Genomic DNA, 13,302 nt, shown 5'->3' on the forward strand with positions numbered 1-13,302 from the left:
AACAAACTCTGCTAAACACGAATTAGTGCTGGTGCTTTTTTTTTTCTCCCTATGCCACATGCAAATTGTGTTCAAAAAGGGTTTTGATCACAGTAAGCATGACGGTGTAAAAACAAATTGACTTTCCATGAAACTTTGTACTCTGGAAGAAAGAAATTTGGTGAAACTACGTGAAGTTGGATCACAGTCACTATGGTGTGAGTCAGTGGTATCGGCCATGCCAAAATGAAAATGGCATCAGCCATCCGTTGGTAATGTTTTACCTAGTCTGCTAACTGGGAAAACAGGATGGAGAAAGAAAGAAAGAAAGAAACACAGAGCTTCCTCTTTTCTCCTTCTCCATTTTAAGCCTTGGGGGAGGCACCTGACTGGGTGCTATTCTAGTTCCATCAATGATGTCTGTAATCTGTCTTTTGGAATCTGTATTCATGGCAGCGTAGGAATAATCGGAGCCACCAACTGTTCCGCAATGGTGTCTCAAACAGAGAAAGCCATTTATTCTAATTGAATTGTCTCTTTAGAGGTACGTGTTATCAGGTTAGAAAGTGCAAACAGAGTCGGGGTGGTGCCGGGCTCACAGACCTAACAGATTATACCTTCGATACCACATTGGTATGCACAGGACTTAACGGAGAGCGATACTTAGAGAGATAATCAGAGTGTACTTTGGGTCTCTTGCGCACACACAAAGCCAAATGTGGACATGCCAAACACAAATCAAAACAAGGCATGCAAACACAAAAGCGATCCGGAGAACGAAGAAAACAGAGAGAATGGCACAGTCCCATCTGTCAAACAAATGCGAGGACGCTTTTGCGCACACACCGACACACGCGAGCCTGAGCGATGTCTGCCTTTGTCCTTTCGCAGTCGGTCTTGAGGGGGCCGCTGTTGGAGTTGCATGAAAGTTTGTTTAGAGCTGAGCAAGTGTGTTAAGCTTTATTAGAACCCACGGGAGACACCGTAGCGCACACATATGCACGCGTGCATCCACTTGTACACACTCGAGCGCGATCGAGGCTTGGGCGGCAGCTCACGCTGGCCCCAACCAAGAGCGAGGAGTTTGTTGTCATAGCAACAGTAAAATGAGATGACTTTACTGTCAGCCGTAATGTTTCATGGCCCCCTTGCCGCTATGGCAACATAACAAGGAGGAGGAAGGAGGAGAGGAGATGGCGAGAACGAGAGCATCAGATCCGTCTTTGCATTCCGGCGGACTGTTAGCATGATCAATGTCACCGAGATGCCCTTGCCTCTTCTCCAGGAGGAGCTTGGACAACACTGTGACAGGCCTGTCAAACAGAGACACCAAGCACCACCTTGCCCATCCTTTGGAAGCTCACCGTTTTCCGCTTTCACGTTTATAGATCATTTGAATCCATTACGCTCAATGTCAATATCGGTGCAACGACGCGCCTCCTCAGACAGCTTGTTGAATGAGCGTGTTGCTGTCAGGAAGAGTGCGATCAAAGGCTCGCTGTGGCGTTTCCCCGACGCGGTTGGGAGAGCCAGCCGGAGCGGCGGCGTGACTATACAGCGCTATACATGACAATTCTATATTTAGCGTAGTCCTTCCACTACAGCCTATCGACACCGCGAAGCAGAGTTGTCAGCGTGGGTAGGAAATTGAAAGCGAGAGACGCGGAGATAGGTAGGAAGCGCAGACGGGAGCGGGGCTGCGTTGTTTCCCTTTTGTTGCTATGGCGACGTGGCGGATGGAGCTGCAGCGGGCTGACAGTTGTCATGGCGCAGTCGGTTGCCATGGGTGACAGCTGCCCGTCAATCACGCAGAGTGTGGGGACAGATCGGCAGATGATCACCTTGGATTAGAGAGTGATCGCACCACACAGGGGCCAGCCAGAACATATCTGGACTTAATCCCCGTGTCCTAATGGTGCTGCTCTCTGATGTATGTGTGTGTGTGTGTGCGCCTTTCAGATGCATGCGTGTCCGCGTTTGCATGCGACATGCAGTATTTGTATCCATTACTGGTTTTATGAGCGTCTTGTATTGTGTGTTTGCCTGGTGGCTAGATGTGAATTGAGATTTTTGTGCTCAAGATTTTATGTTTTTGTCAGAGCTGACATATTCAAATCGTGAAATTTGGGTTGTGCAGTTTGTCAAACTTAAATTGGCCCCTCACAAATTCACAACAGAGGTGCCCTTGAGCAAGGCACCGAGCCCCAATCTCTGGAAAGCTGCCCACCCCTTTAATGTGTCATTAATGGTGTGTGCTAGCGATGTGCACTTTCCAGAGGCAAATGCAGAGGTAACATTACCTGTAATACATGGAAATGCATTCAGTCTTAATTGTAATATTAGCTAGTAGTCAGCAGGGACAGTTCCACTCGTTACTAATAATCTCTTCATCCAATATAGTGGAACCTCCTCTCGGGGCAAACACAATTCATTATCGTGTGTTCAGGTTTCAAAACAAATTTTCCTAAAAGAAATGGGTTGACATTTTCTCCAAAGGGGGGTCACAGTTTCAATTTTGCATAGGAGAAAACGCATTGTAAATACTTTACAAGAAGTGGTTCTTCTTCATCTTTTTCTTCATCTTGTTGGTGCTTTTTAGATGTTCTACTGTACAGTAAACGCCTGCTATTTGCAATGTGTGTCATTTTCTATAGTAGGGAACGATCTTCACCTATTTGGTGCTCGCTGTTTTGCCGCAACAAAATGCCCATCCATGGACTTGATTTGACTGCTAGATACCAGGGGTCACCAACATGGTGTCCACGGGCACCAATTAGCCTCCAAGGACCGCATGAGCAGCCCGCAGGCTTGTTAATTTTCCGCATTGTGATTTCCTAGGAAATGTTTCAGAAATGATCTTCTGAAAAGGTTAACACCTGTAGAGTTATCATCAAACTTGGTTGAAAAATCCTGATTGCGTAAAGCCTCATAAATGTGATATGATGGAGTGGCTGAGTGATAATAAGTTCCTTGACTTTCCAGTCCTGAGGTTGGTGTTTGAATGTGTGAGTATTATGTAGCTCTAGTTAAATCATTAACAGGTAGAATCCAGTAACAGTACATTCCAAAGATTTGCTACATCATGACATGTTCTCAAATATTACAGACTTGTCATGGCATGTGTAATCCAGCAATTGTGAGACCTTTTAACAGAGTACTTATATTGTGACAGCAACCTTGTGTAATGTCAATACTTGCATGGTGCACTCGTAATTGGCTGGCAGTTGAACATGTCGGAGTTCCCCAACCAGTGAAGCACTAAATTTGCCATCCCAGTGAGAAATGGATAAAAAGCCTCTGAGAAAAATGATGATGTACACTTCCTTCTTCATGTCTTTTTCACTCTAATTGGAAATGTGGTTTAAAAAAAGTGTGTGGTTTGTCTCTCTACCCTTTGGCCTTTTAGAAAATGAAGAAGACAAATGAATAACACAAGATGACCTTGATTATTATTTTTTTGCCCCATCTCTCAATTCAGTCCTTACTAAAACCTGTTCTTATTCTCCCATCATTAACTATCTGTTTCGTCCTTTTGTAGGAGTGAGCCCTGGGCTGGATGGGACCCACCATGCCCCCCAGTAAGAAGGCCCAGAGCCCCAGCAGTGGAGCCAGCGCTTCACAGGGCATGAGCCCGCCGTACCGACAAGGGGACGCCGCAACGGCAGCATCCGAGGCGGAGGCGGCAGACCTCTCCCTGTCCTTGTCAGCCTCCTTCTCCAAAGCTGAGGACGAGGAGCTCACCAGTCTTTCCTGGCTCCACGAGAGCACCGACCTCCTCAACAGCTTCAGCCACTCGGGCTTGCGTAGCGTTTCCCCGCTGCTGGACCCCGACGGCCAGCACCCCCGCTCGCCTTCTTCCACGTCGCCATGCCCGGACGACCCCCTGTTGGGCGATGCACACTCGGCGTACGACTTGGCAGCGGGGGCCAACAGGAAACCGCCGTACTCCTTCAGCTGCTTGATCTTTATGGCGATCGAGGATGCGCCAAACAAGCGACTGCCGGTCAAAGATATCTACGGCTGGATCTTGGAGCATTTTCCCTACTTTGCAAGCGCCCCCACAGGATGGAAGAACTCGGTGCGCCACAATCTGTCACTAAACAAATGCTTCAAGAAGGTGGATAAAGACCGCAGTCAGGTAACCACGGCAGCTGTTTTTTTTTCTATGCATTTTTTTATGGTGTATGAATTGAATTGAATACATTTTTACCCATTCTTAATTACCCATGTTATTTGACTATGAAATGCCAAAAGGATGTTATTTTTTTTGCCATATAGGATAAAGTATATCCTGACTATCGACTCGTTCCCCACCACTTTTAAGTAACAGTCCTGCACCTCTACTATAAAATTAGTTTTGAAAGAAAAGTCTGCTCACCCAAGATTCAAAGTATTCAGTTCCAGGTACGCATGAATGAATGAATGAATATAATTTATTTCAGGCAGTCATAAAAGCAAAAACAGGTCCGTCGTAAAAAAGAAACCTATTGATCGAAAAAGCATAGGCTGAAGCTCACGCTTATTTTCCACCTACCCTTTTTTTTTTACAAGATTAGACCACTCAAAGCGATTCACTCACTTGACATTGTTTTCATTTTTTTACCCTTCCGCGGAGTAACTGCCGGTGTCTGGGGCACGCTACATGCAGATGGTGGTCTCTTCTGAGTAGACTCCATTGCAGCGAAATACTTTACTCGCTCCGACTTCACGACTCCAGGAAACGATGAAGGAGAACGCGCTTGACGTCACATCCCCAGACAGAGGGCGGGAAATTCAAACGACCGAATGTTTCCTGAAAAATATTGGCCAGAGGCTTGTAGGAGTACCTATTGTGAACAGCTCAGACGTTGATCTACTAATTAGAATAATGTTTTAGTCATAAATGGTCAAATAAAAAGGCTATTGTTAAGATATGTTTTGGGGAAATCCTCGCTATAGTAGCTTTAAGGGTGTTTTTCGGCGGGAGGGGTGGTGGAGGTGTTTTATACTAAGGTGCGTGTTACACAGAATTTTACGATAAATGTATTTTTTTTGGTTGCAGGGTGTATTATATTTAATTAAAGTGTGTGTTATTCACAGAATTTTACAGTAAATATGTGGCATAGCCTTTAATCTCTATATGCATTCAGTAAGAAAAGGTTATTTAAATATTGAAATATGATCTGCAACCCTAATAAATATGTGGAATAGCAAAAACACAAAAACAGAGGTCTGAGTCTTAAAATTAATAACATAAGCGTCATGCAAAAGTGAGTGTAGTTGCAGAACATTTTGTATCAGTTGTTAGTCCTTTTGGAATGAGTGTCATCAAAAAGAAAAATACATCAAAAATATGCGTCGTAAATTCTTTGATGGCTTAATTGAGGTCTGCTGACATCATTCTGGCTTATTACCTGATGTTACAAATGACGGCAGCTTTTGATCAACTTTTATTAAGGTATTTTTTCCTGAAAAAGTTGTCGAAATTTCAAACCTCAAAGGCTCACGACGCAATGTTAGGCTATTTTATACTGTATGTGCATGTATTTACAAACTAGTGTGGTCTCGTCTGATAGACATAGTCAGAATACTTGCGATGTACATGTTTAATATGCTATTGGGCGCATTATTCACTCCATCACATGTGATAATAACTTATATCACAAAGAGACAGTTATCAGTGGTTTGCAGGGATATCCAACTTGAAATTCAACATATTCCGTATTTTGTCTACAGCTGTACCAGATCCGACCTTATCAATAGTTGATGATCTCTATCTCGCTTTCTTCGTTCTCTTTCACTCTAACGTTTCCCCAGTGGGAACAGCGTTTCGCGTTTGATTTAAGTCTCGATATAGTCTTTTTATACTGGCGCTCCCATTCCGATTTTACTCCATTAAAGACTCGGGGTAAACGGGGAATGAATCCCTTACTCAATTAGCGCCAAATTAATGGAGGATTTAATAACGCGGACGCCGGCAGTCTTAAGATTTCATCAGGCCTGAGGGTGTTGGGGGTGGCGGACAAACAGCCAAGATCAATGCTGGTTTTACATGTTTATCTGTTTGAGATAATACACTGGCATCTTTCCTTCCTTGACCACTGAATGAACCTGGTGTCCTATTTTGAGAAAGCTGCGCGTGTATTAAAGCGCAAATTGAATGAAGGATGAAGAAGATGGTGCGCACGTGGGTCCCGCTCACGCTACGCAGTCATCTGGCCCTTGACTACAGGGGCACAGAGTTGCTCTTGTATACATAAATCCATGGTAACAAGGCTGCAGTTGACATAAAAGTATACTTTTGCTGTAGCAACGGGAAAACCGATTTGGCTTGCGTGTGAAAATATGTGAAGGGGTGTGTGTGGGGGGGCTACAATTGGGCACAGAGGTGTTGAGTGGATGTCCTCATCCGCTGTTATATATTCTTTGCATGTGTGCGCGGATACTGTAAGTGCGCATGTGGCGCGCCATGTGTAGAGGAGATTTTGGCAAGGACACCCTGCCTTGTCTTCTTGTCACTGCACACTGTTCAAGACAGCACACTAATTAACCCTTCAAACCTATTCCGCTCTCCACGCACGCCCTTTTACATCACGCACACATAGCATGTCAGACACACAAATAAGCAGGCGCGCAGGCAAAATGCAAACTCAGGAGCAAGCATGCATGCATAAAAGGACTCCCGCACGTGCTTGAGCGCCGTGTCTGTGTAGAAATGAGGGCACATCTCTGCAGACTCCTACTCTACCTGCCAAGTACTGTGCTTTATTTGAAGCTGCAATTACAGAATCTCTGTAATTTCCGTCTGACTCTGCCACTCAAAGCTTTTCACTGAGAATATCACCATTTCCTCCCTTGTATTCTTTTCCAATTACCTGTTTATGCCTTTTCAAATATGACTGCGGGGGTTCAAATATTTCCCTTAATGCTGCATTATGTCATGATTAGCGCTTGTTGTAGAGGAGAAATAATGGAATTTGATTTGGGGGAAAGTTTTTAAGAGCAGCAGGAAGATGGCTTACCGCGGACACACCAAATCATATTTCCATCAATTTGTAGAGGTGGAGATTAATATGACAGTGGCCTATTTGTTCCGGTGACTGTATTTCTGGGTCATATCCAGGCAGATGACAAGATGGAGACTCGCTTAGAATAAGCCTGCTGCTCCACGTGCCCGATTTTGTGTGTGACTGCGTGTCAGCATTGTGTGTGGAAGGGCAAGCTTGTGTGAGAACTAGAAGAGAGGCCCAAGGTTGCCATGGCTTTGTTTATCAACAGGATTCCTCACTTTGCACAATAACATGCCCTAATGACAAACGCTGTCCTCAGACTTCTGGATCACTGCATCAGTATTACGTACAGTTCATGACTTGAATGAAAGAGTGGACATTTTTATCATACAAGAGCAGTGTTGGGAACGTTACTTGAAAAAAGTAATTAGTTATAGTTACTCGTTACTTGCTTATAAAAGTAACCGAGTTAGTAATTGAATTACTTCATAATAAAAGTAACTTGTTACTAGGCAAAGTAACTATTTTCACTACTTTTTAAAAGAAATGTTTTAGATCACATAAATTGGATTTTTAATCTTGTATTTTATTTATTAATAATAATAATAATAATAATAATAATAATAACAATTGGCAAATTCAAGTTCTACCATGCTAAACAATGCAATGCACTCCCCGTTATCCAACATTTTTTTGCTTTGCTATTGGAAGCTGGCTGTGCCATTTACCTCGTGCCGGTCCCGCACTGTAACATTGGAAATATGCTGCCAAAAAAGGTCAGCTTGCATTGGGTCTGACCGGTGACCAGACTGGTTCTTAGACACAGAAGCAGAAAGTCGTTCTAGTTCCGGTATGACCAAAACACGTCTGTTAGTAATTAGATGCAGATGAGAATGAGAACACAAACATGAATGAGAAAGTAAATAGGGAGGAATTTAACATTTCAATTCCTTTTTGATTAGTTTATCGTATTAATCACTATGACAACTGTGTGATTGACTTACACATGGCCGAAACAATTCTTTGCTAACTGGACTTTAAAAAAAAAACAAAAAAAAACTGGGACGTTGGGACAGAACCTGCTTAACATTTTTTAGACAAAACAATGGGGTTGGTCAGACCACAAATTATGGCTAGTTGCGTGTGACTTTATGCATGATGTTGTTCTAAAGTAATTCTGAGTTGTGCAATCTCAGGAAGGTTTATTTGACGTTTGAGGTTCTGGTGTACTGTATGTTTATTTAGTTAACCTGAAATGGCTTGTTTCACTAATTCCCAAATGGAGCTTGGAAAGTACAGAAAGAAGCTGTTTGGGAAAGTACAGGCACTTTCAAAAACAATTTAAAGGTACTTAATTTGTACAATTTGTACATTTGTATCATTCTGAATTGAACCTTTGTGACATAAGCTATTCTCGTTTGCTTAAAAGTCTGTTACTGATTTCTACATTTCCCAGAACAGTCCAGGCATTTTTCCATTTAGAAATGGCAGCTCAGTAGGGATACGTGTCCAAACTGCACATAAATGGCAATCAATGTAGAGGTCTGTGAACATTAATCTGCCCAACACAAAATTATCTCTTCTTCAGCAGATCTACACCAAAATGAAATTGTCTCTGGCACTTGCTGAAGCCTACATCCAAATTCCAAAACATAAGCTCCTTTGTGGATGTAATAAATGCGTTAGCTTGTTACGGTGGGCTAAATCATCCATGTTATGCCCTCCTTGGGCTCCTCTGCTAACTGAAATAAATACCGTTTTCTATCTGAAGACACCCTGAGGCAACACTTAAGGTTTAGGGTAAATAGAGTGCACTGTTTTTAGGTGCACTAACTAATAACTTTATACGAGACAGGCCCACAGTGGAGTACCAGCAACCATTTCTGTTGTTTTCAAATTGTAGCATCAAGCATTTAGCCTGTTCCATCTGCATGATATAGGTGTTATTGTTTTGCTTTTTTTTGCTACTCGCCAGCCAGCAGCTGCAAGAAAAAATGTGATGATCAACACAGTAGAGCCTCAGGAATATAACATCACTAACATATGTCTAGAATCAATCAACGGTAATGTTATATTCTGCTTAAAAAAATGGTCTCTATGGGGTATCTGGGGTATGCAAATGCTATGATTTGTATAACACAATAACCAATAAAACCAGTCAATGCTGCTTAACTGAAGAAGAATGTTGTTGTTTTTTATCATTTCAAACGTGTGCATGTGCGTGAGAACTTGTCAACATCCCACTCACTGCAACTGGGGGAAAGCATGTTTTAACAGTTGTAACACGCTTAAGGGCATTCGCGTGTGTAAAAAAAGATGTCAACGAGACAAGCCAAGGAAGAGTTAAACCCCAAATGACTCAGTCAAATTAATTGCTGGTTGATTTTTATAGGACTTCTTTTGGGAAAGGTTTTGACAAACACTCACCTCTAACAGAGATATTCATATTGCTTCCTGTGATATAAGTTAAAGCTTTACCTTTTGTAATGGATTTCTATTATTAGTTGGTCATTGATGGTTTTCACCATAGAAATTTTGGGAGATCTCTGCAAGCACAAAAGGAATTAATGGAATTGGAAGTTTAGTGGAAGAGACAGAGAAAAGATATACCAGTCAAAAAGAAAAAAAAAATATATACACATGAGTGTATTGTGCATACAAATTATTGCCAAATAGAAAGTGTTGAAAATGCACTGTTAAAGTGGAAGTCAACCCCCAAATGTGTTTTTGACAACAATGTGTTCTATGCAGCCCTACTCATCTAATTATGGTATTCCGATTAATGTTGCATTAGTGGAATATGAGTTAAGCAGCAAAATCCAGCCCTTTTTATCTATCTCAGGCGGCGGCCGTTTTGCCACTTGCTGTCGACTGAAGATGACATCAATGTTGCTCAGGTAACAACCAATCACAGCTCAGCTTCAGAAAACAGGTGAGCTGTGATTGGTCATTGCTTGAGGAACAACTGTACCGTTCAAAAGTCCACCTCTTCCAAGCATGCAAATAATACTTTACAGTGTGCACCATATTTGTGTACAGTCCTTAAAGCTAGCTTTTATATACTCAATATGTTAATGGATTTATCGACATGTATTCAGTACACGGAGTTCAAAAGTATGTAACATGGATAATCCACTGTTTATCTGTATAGGATGTATACAGTAAGTAACGATAGATCCCCGCATTGCAGTGGGTTAATCAGGCTTAAAACCAACCATCATTTTTCCTTTTATGCTGCGGATGTTGAACGAATTGGTCTTTTTTTTTTTGCTCGTGAGATGTACTGGACAACATAGCTGAACGAAGGCCTGCCAAGAGGGAGAGCAGCTCGAGATTATTATGGGTTGCAGAAGGGTGTTTTAAGGATGGATGGTGCTGGGATTTTATAGATGTCAGACACTTTATAGATGTCAAGCAAGATACCAGCACTATCGTACATAATTTGATATAAAAGTCAAAGATAACCTGTTTCGTAACTGAATTGTGTTTTCGCTATGCTACACCACTTTTTGACTAGTATCATAGTGCTCTTTTGCTTATAGGCCTTTTTGTGAGTTTTGGCACTCTATAGAATTTGAATGTACTCTTGTTTGGGGGGTGATTTAGTTTGATCCCAAATAGCTGGTGCTAAGTTGCATGTCCATTCATTCGCACAGGTAAAAAAAAAAGTTGCGGAGACCTTTTTTTTTTTTAAGTTTGATGTGATGGAATTGGAAGTATTTTTATAGTTTAAAGAAAAGAGAATGACATGAGTTGCATAACATTGAGTTTAAAACTTGTAACATTAACATTTAAAACTTGTAAATGAGTTTTAATGACATAAACACAGCCATAGCAATTCCTCGATGTTTTTCATATGCATATTTATTTTGCATGTTTGGCCCTCTTATGTCCGTATCCCACTGAACAGTGAACAGTTTCACGTGTTTACAAGAGTTGCAAATACTGATTTTTCATCAAGGTTTATTCAAGGTTGCAAAGACATTTACCAGATTTTTGCCAACAGTTTTAATGGTTGCCGACATTTTTGCGACAAACCACGATAAACTAAAAACCACCTTTTGGTGAACGTCTGGCTAACATCTGGCTAATGTTTGGCGAATGTTTGGCTCAAATCTGGCGAATATTTGGTTCACGACTAACGGATGTTTGCGACATTGACGAAACCTTGACAAGATGGCAATATTAACTTTCTTCGCAAATACTCGTGAACGTTCATTTATTTTTTTATTTTATCCTCCAGTTAAAGTTTCTAAATCTTACAGTGGGATAGCACAGGAAGAATACGAATGGATTACTATTCCTGTTACACAAGTATATGTATGAAAAATATAATAGTATAGCGGAAGTAAAATGTAACCGTCCAGGTTAGTGGCAGCAGGACTTTTTAATATCTCCCATTTCCAAGGGGGACCAGCCCCCAGAGCTTATATAACACAGGAAACAGATGTTGGCAACATACAAGCATCTCTCCCTCTACCCGCCCTTGAATCTACTTTCTTTGCCTTTTTTTTTGTCTTTCGCACACAATAAAGTGATCCAGGCAACTTTTGTTATGTTTGTTTTCTTAACCACGACAACAGTTTAATATTTTTGTCAAATTAGAGGGGAGAACATTTTTAACACATCTGATTTCCCTTACCTCTTTTATAACGCATGTATGTAAAATTAAATTTTGGAACTGAGAGATTGTTTTGCAGAGTGTAATAAAAATCAAATGTGGTTTGGTTCTTTTGCCGATAGAGAGGGGGTTATCATTTTGGGTTCCGGATTATTTGTTGTGTAATCCATGGTCTTGAGCTGCAAACACTATAAAAGTGATGTGATTTTTCCATGACACAGATGAAACACAAATAAACAGCATAACATTTTCCAAAAAAGATGCCTTCAAAGGAATGAAGCAAGAGGAAAAGTCAAACACTTTCTGAGGTCAGGTCCTATTTTTAAAATCTGCCATGCCGTTGTCTCGGTGTATCAAACTTGAACATCACAGAAAATGTTTCAGATCATCTTTCATCTGAAGCGCAGGATTATTGATTATGAAATATGATGCCTTTCTCTCAACTTCATGAATTCATTTTACAAAAATCCCATTTCACCTTCTCTTGCCTCCAGATGATGCCTGTTGCCAAGGTGACCACAATAACCTAGGTGTCACACCCTTTCTGTGAGTCGCGCCCTATGATTGGCCTATCGACCGATGGGGGTCCAGAGATCGGGCGCTTTGATTGGTTGGCTGCTTGGCAGAGGCAGACGGCGCTTCTGTAGTGAATATTGATTTAATGGGCTGCCAGACGGGCAGATAGTAGGCACTCGCACACATATTTCTATATATACAAACGGCTGGCGGTCTGGAGGTGCACAGGGAAATTTGGCCCAGCGGGAGGTCACCTCTGTGGGAGTGAGCGTATGTGTGTGTAATATCATGCTCTCCAGGAGAGGTGTTGCTGGCAGTAATAGAAGCACTCCCAAGAGCAGACCATGCTGGGTAATATCACACTCCCTAGGGAGCTCGCCGCACACACTCGCACAAACACGCATGGGACATATGGCCTGTGTACCACAACACTGACATGCCGACTAATAATGCAGAGATTCGGGGACTAACAATGCAGAAATTCACAGTAAAGTGACTCAGATGATCAGTCTTTGTGCATTCTAACAAGGTCAGGTGCTAGTCTGCCAGAAACTTCAAATCCAGCTAGCTAGTTTGTCACCTGCAAAATGAATGAATGAATAGCTGGGACTTATTTTATGTCTTCATCTTTATCATTCTGCTGTTCTTTCATAACATTTTTTTTGAAGGGTTACTCTTCCCACATATTTCGACCGGTGCTCCCCATTCCAATTTCAACACATTCCAAAAATGTATGCCAGATGTGCTTCCATTTTTCTCATTCCAAATATTAGTGGTTTTCCCAAGATTCAAAATTTTTCACCCAAAAATTCCCCATTCGTTTCCAATGGCACATTCAACATTACACATTTACATTGTTTGCATTTGAAGTTCAAAACATTCATCCCATTCAATTCCCAACATTCCAAAAATCCACACACTTAAAAAAATTACAATTTTTCACAGTAATTGTCTTAACGTTCACATTTTTTCTAAAATTCGCAAATTTGTATATTCTGTTATTCACCTCTATTTCTGCAATTTTTTTTTTTTTTAAAGATTCATACAATTCAATTGTAGTAATTGTAATTACCTCAGACCCTGCCTAAGCTCTTGCATCGCTCTTTCTTTGCATTTACTGTACTGTATAATAGCTACAGGGCTCCAGACTAACTTTTATTTAGTAGGAGCACAGTGCCTACCAACCTGAAATATTAT

General features: G+C 41.5%; 1 protein-coding gene across 9 annotated transcripts in view; it reads left to right on the top strand.

Moving 5' to 3' along the window:
- The window catches only part of LOC144010073 (forkhead box protein N3-like), a 220,047-nt gene that overhangs the window by 165,676 nt on the left and 41,069 nt on the right, over nt 1-13,302 (top strand). For all 9 annotated transcript variants that reach the window (XR_013281138.1, XR_013281139.1, XR_013281140.1 and 6 more), the window contains one exon: nt 3,518-4,117. Coding sequence is in view for 6 of the 9 variants with exons in the window: in XM_077510171.1 (XP_077366297.1) it covers nt 3,536-4,117 (582 nt within the window). In the remaining 3 variants the exon portion in view is untranslated. The remainder of the gene's footprint in view (nt 1-3,517; nt 4,118-13,302) is intronic.

Source organism: Festucalex cinctus, chromosome 21 (assembly GCF_051991245.1).
Source record: "Festucalex cinctus isolate MCC-2025b chromosome 21, RoL_Fcin_1.0, whole genome shotgun sequence".
Lineage (NCBI taxonomy): Eukaryota > Metazoa > Chordata > Actinopteri > Syngnathiformes > Syngnathidae > Festucalex > Festucalex cinctus.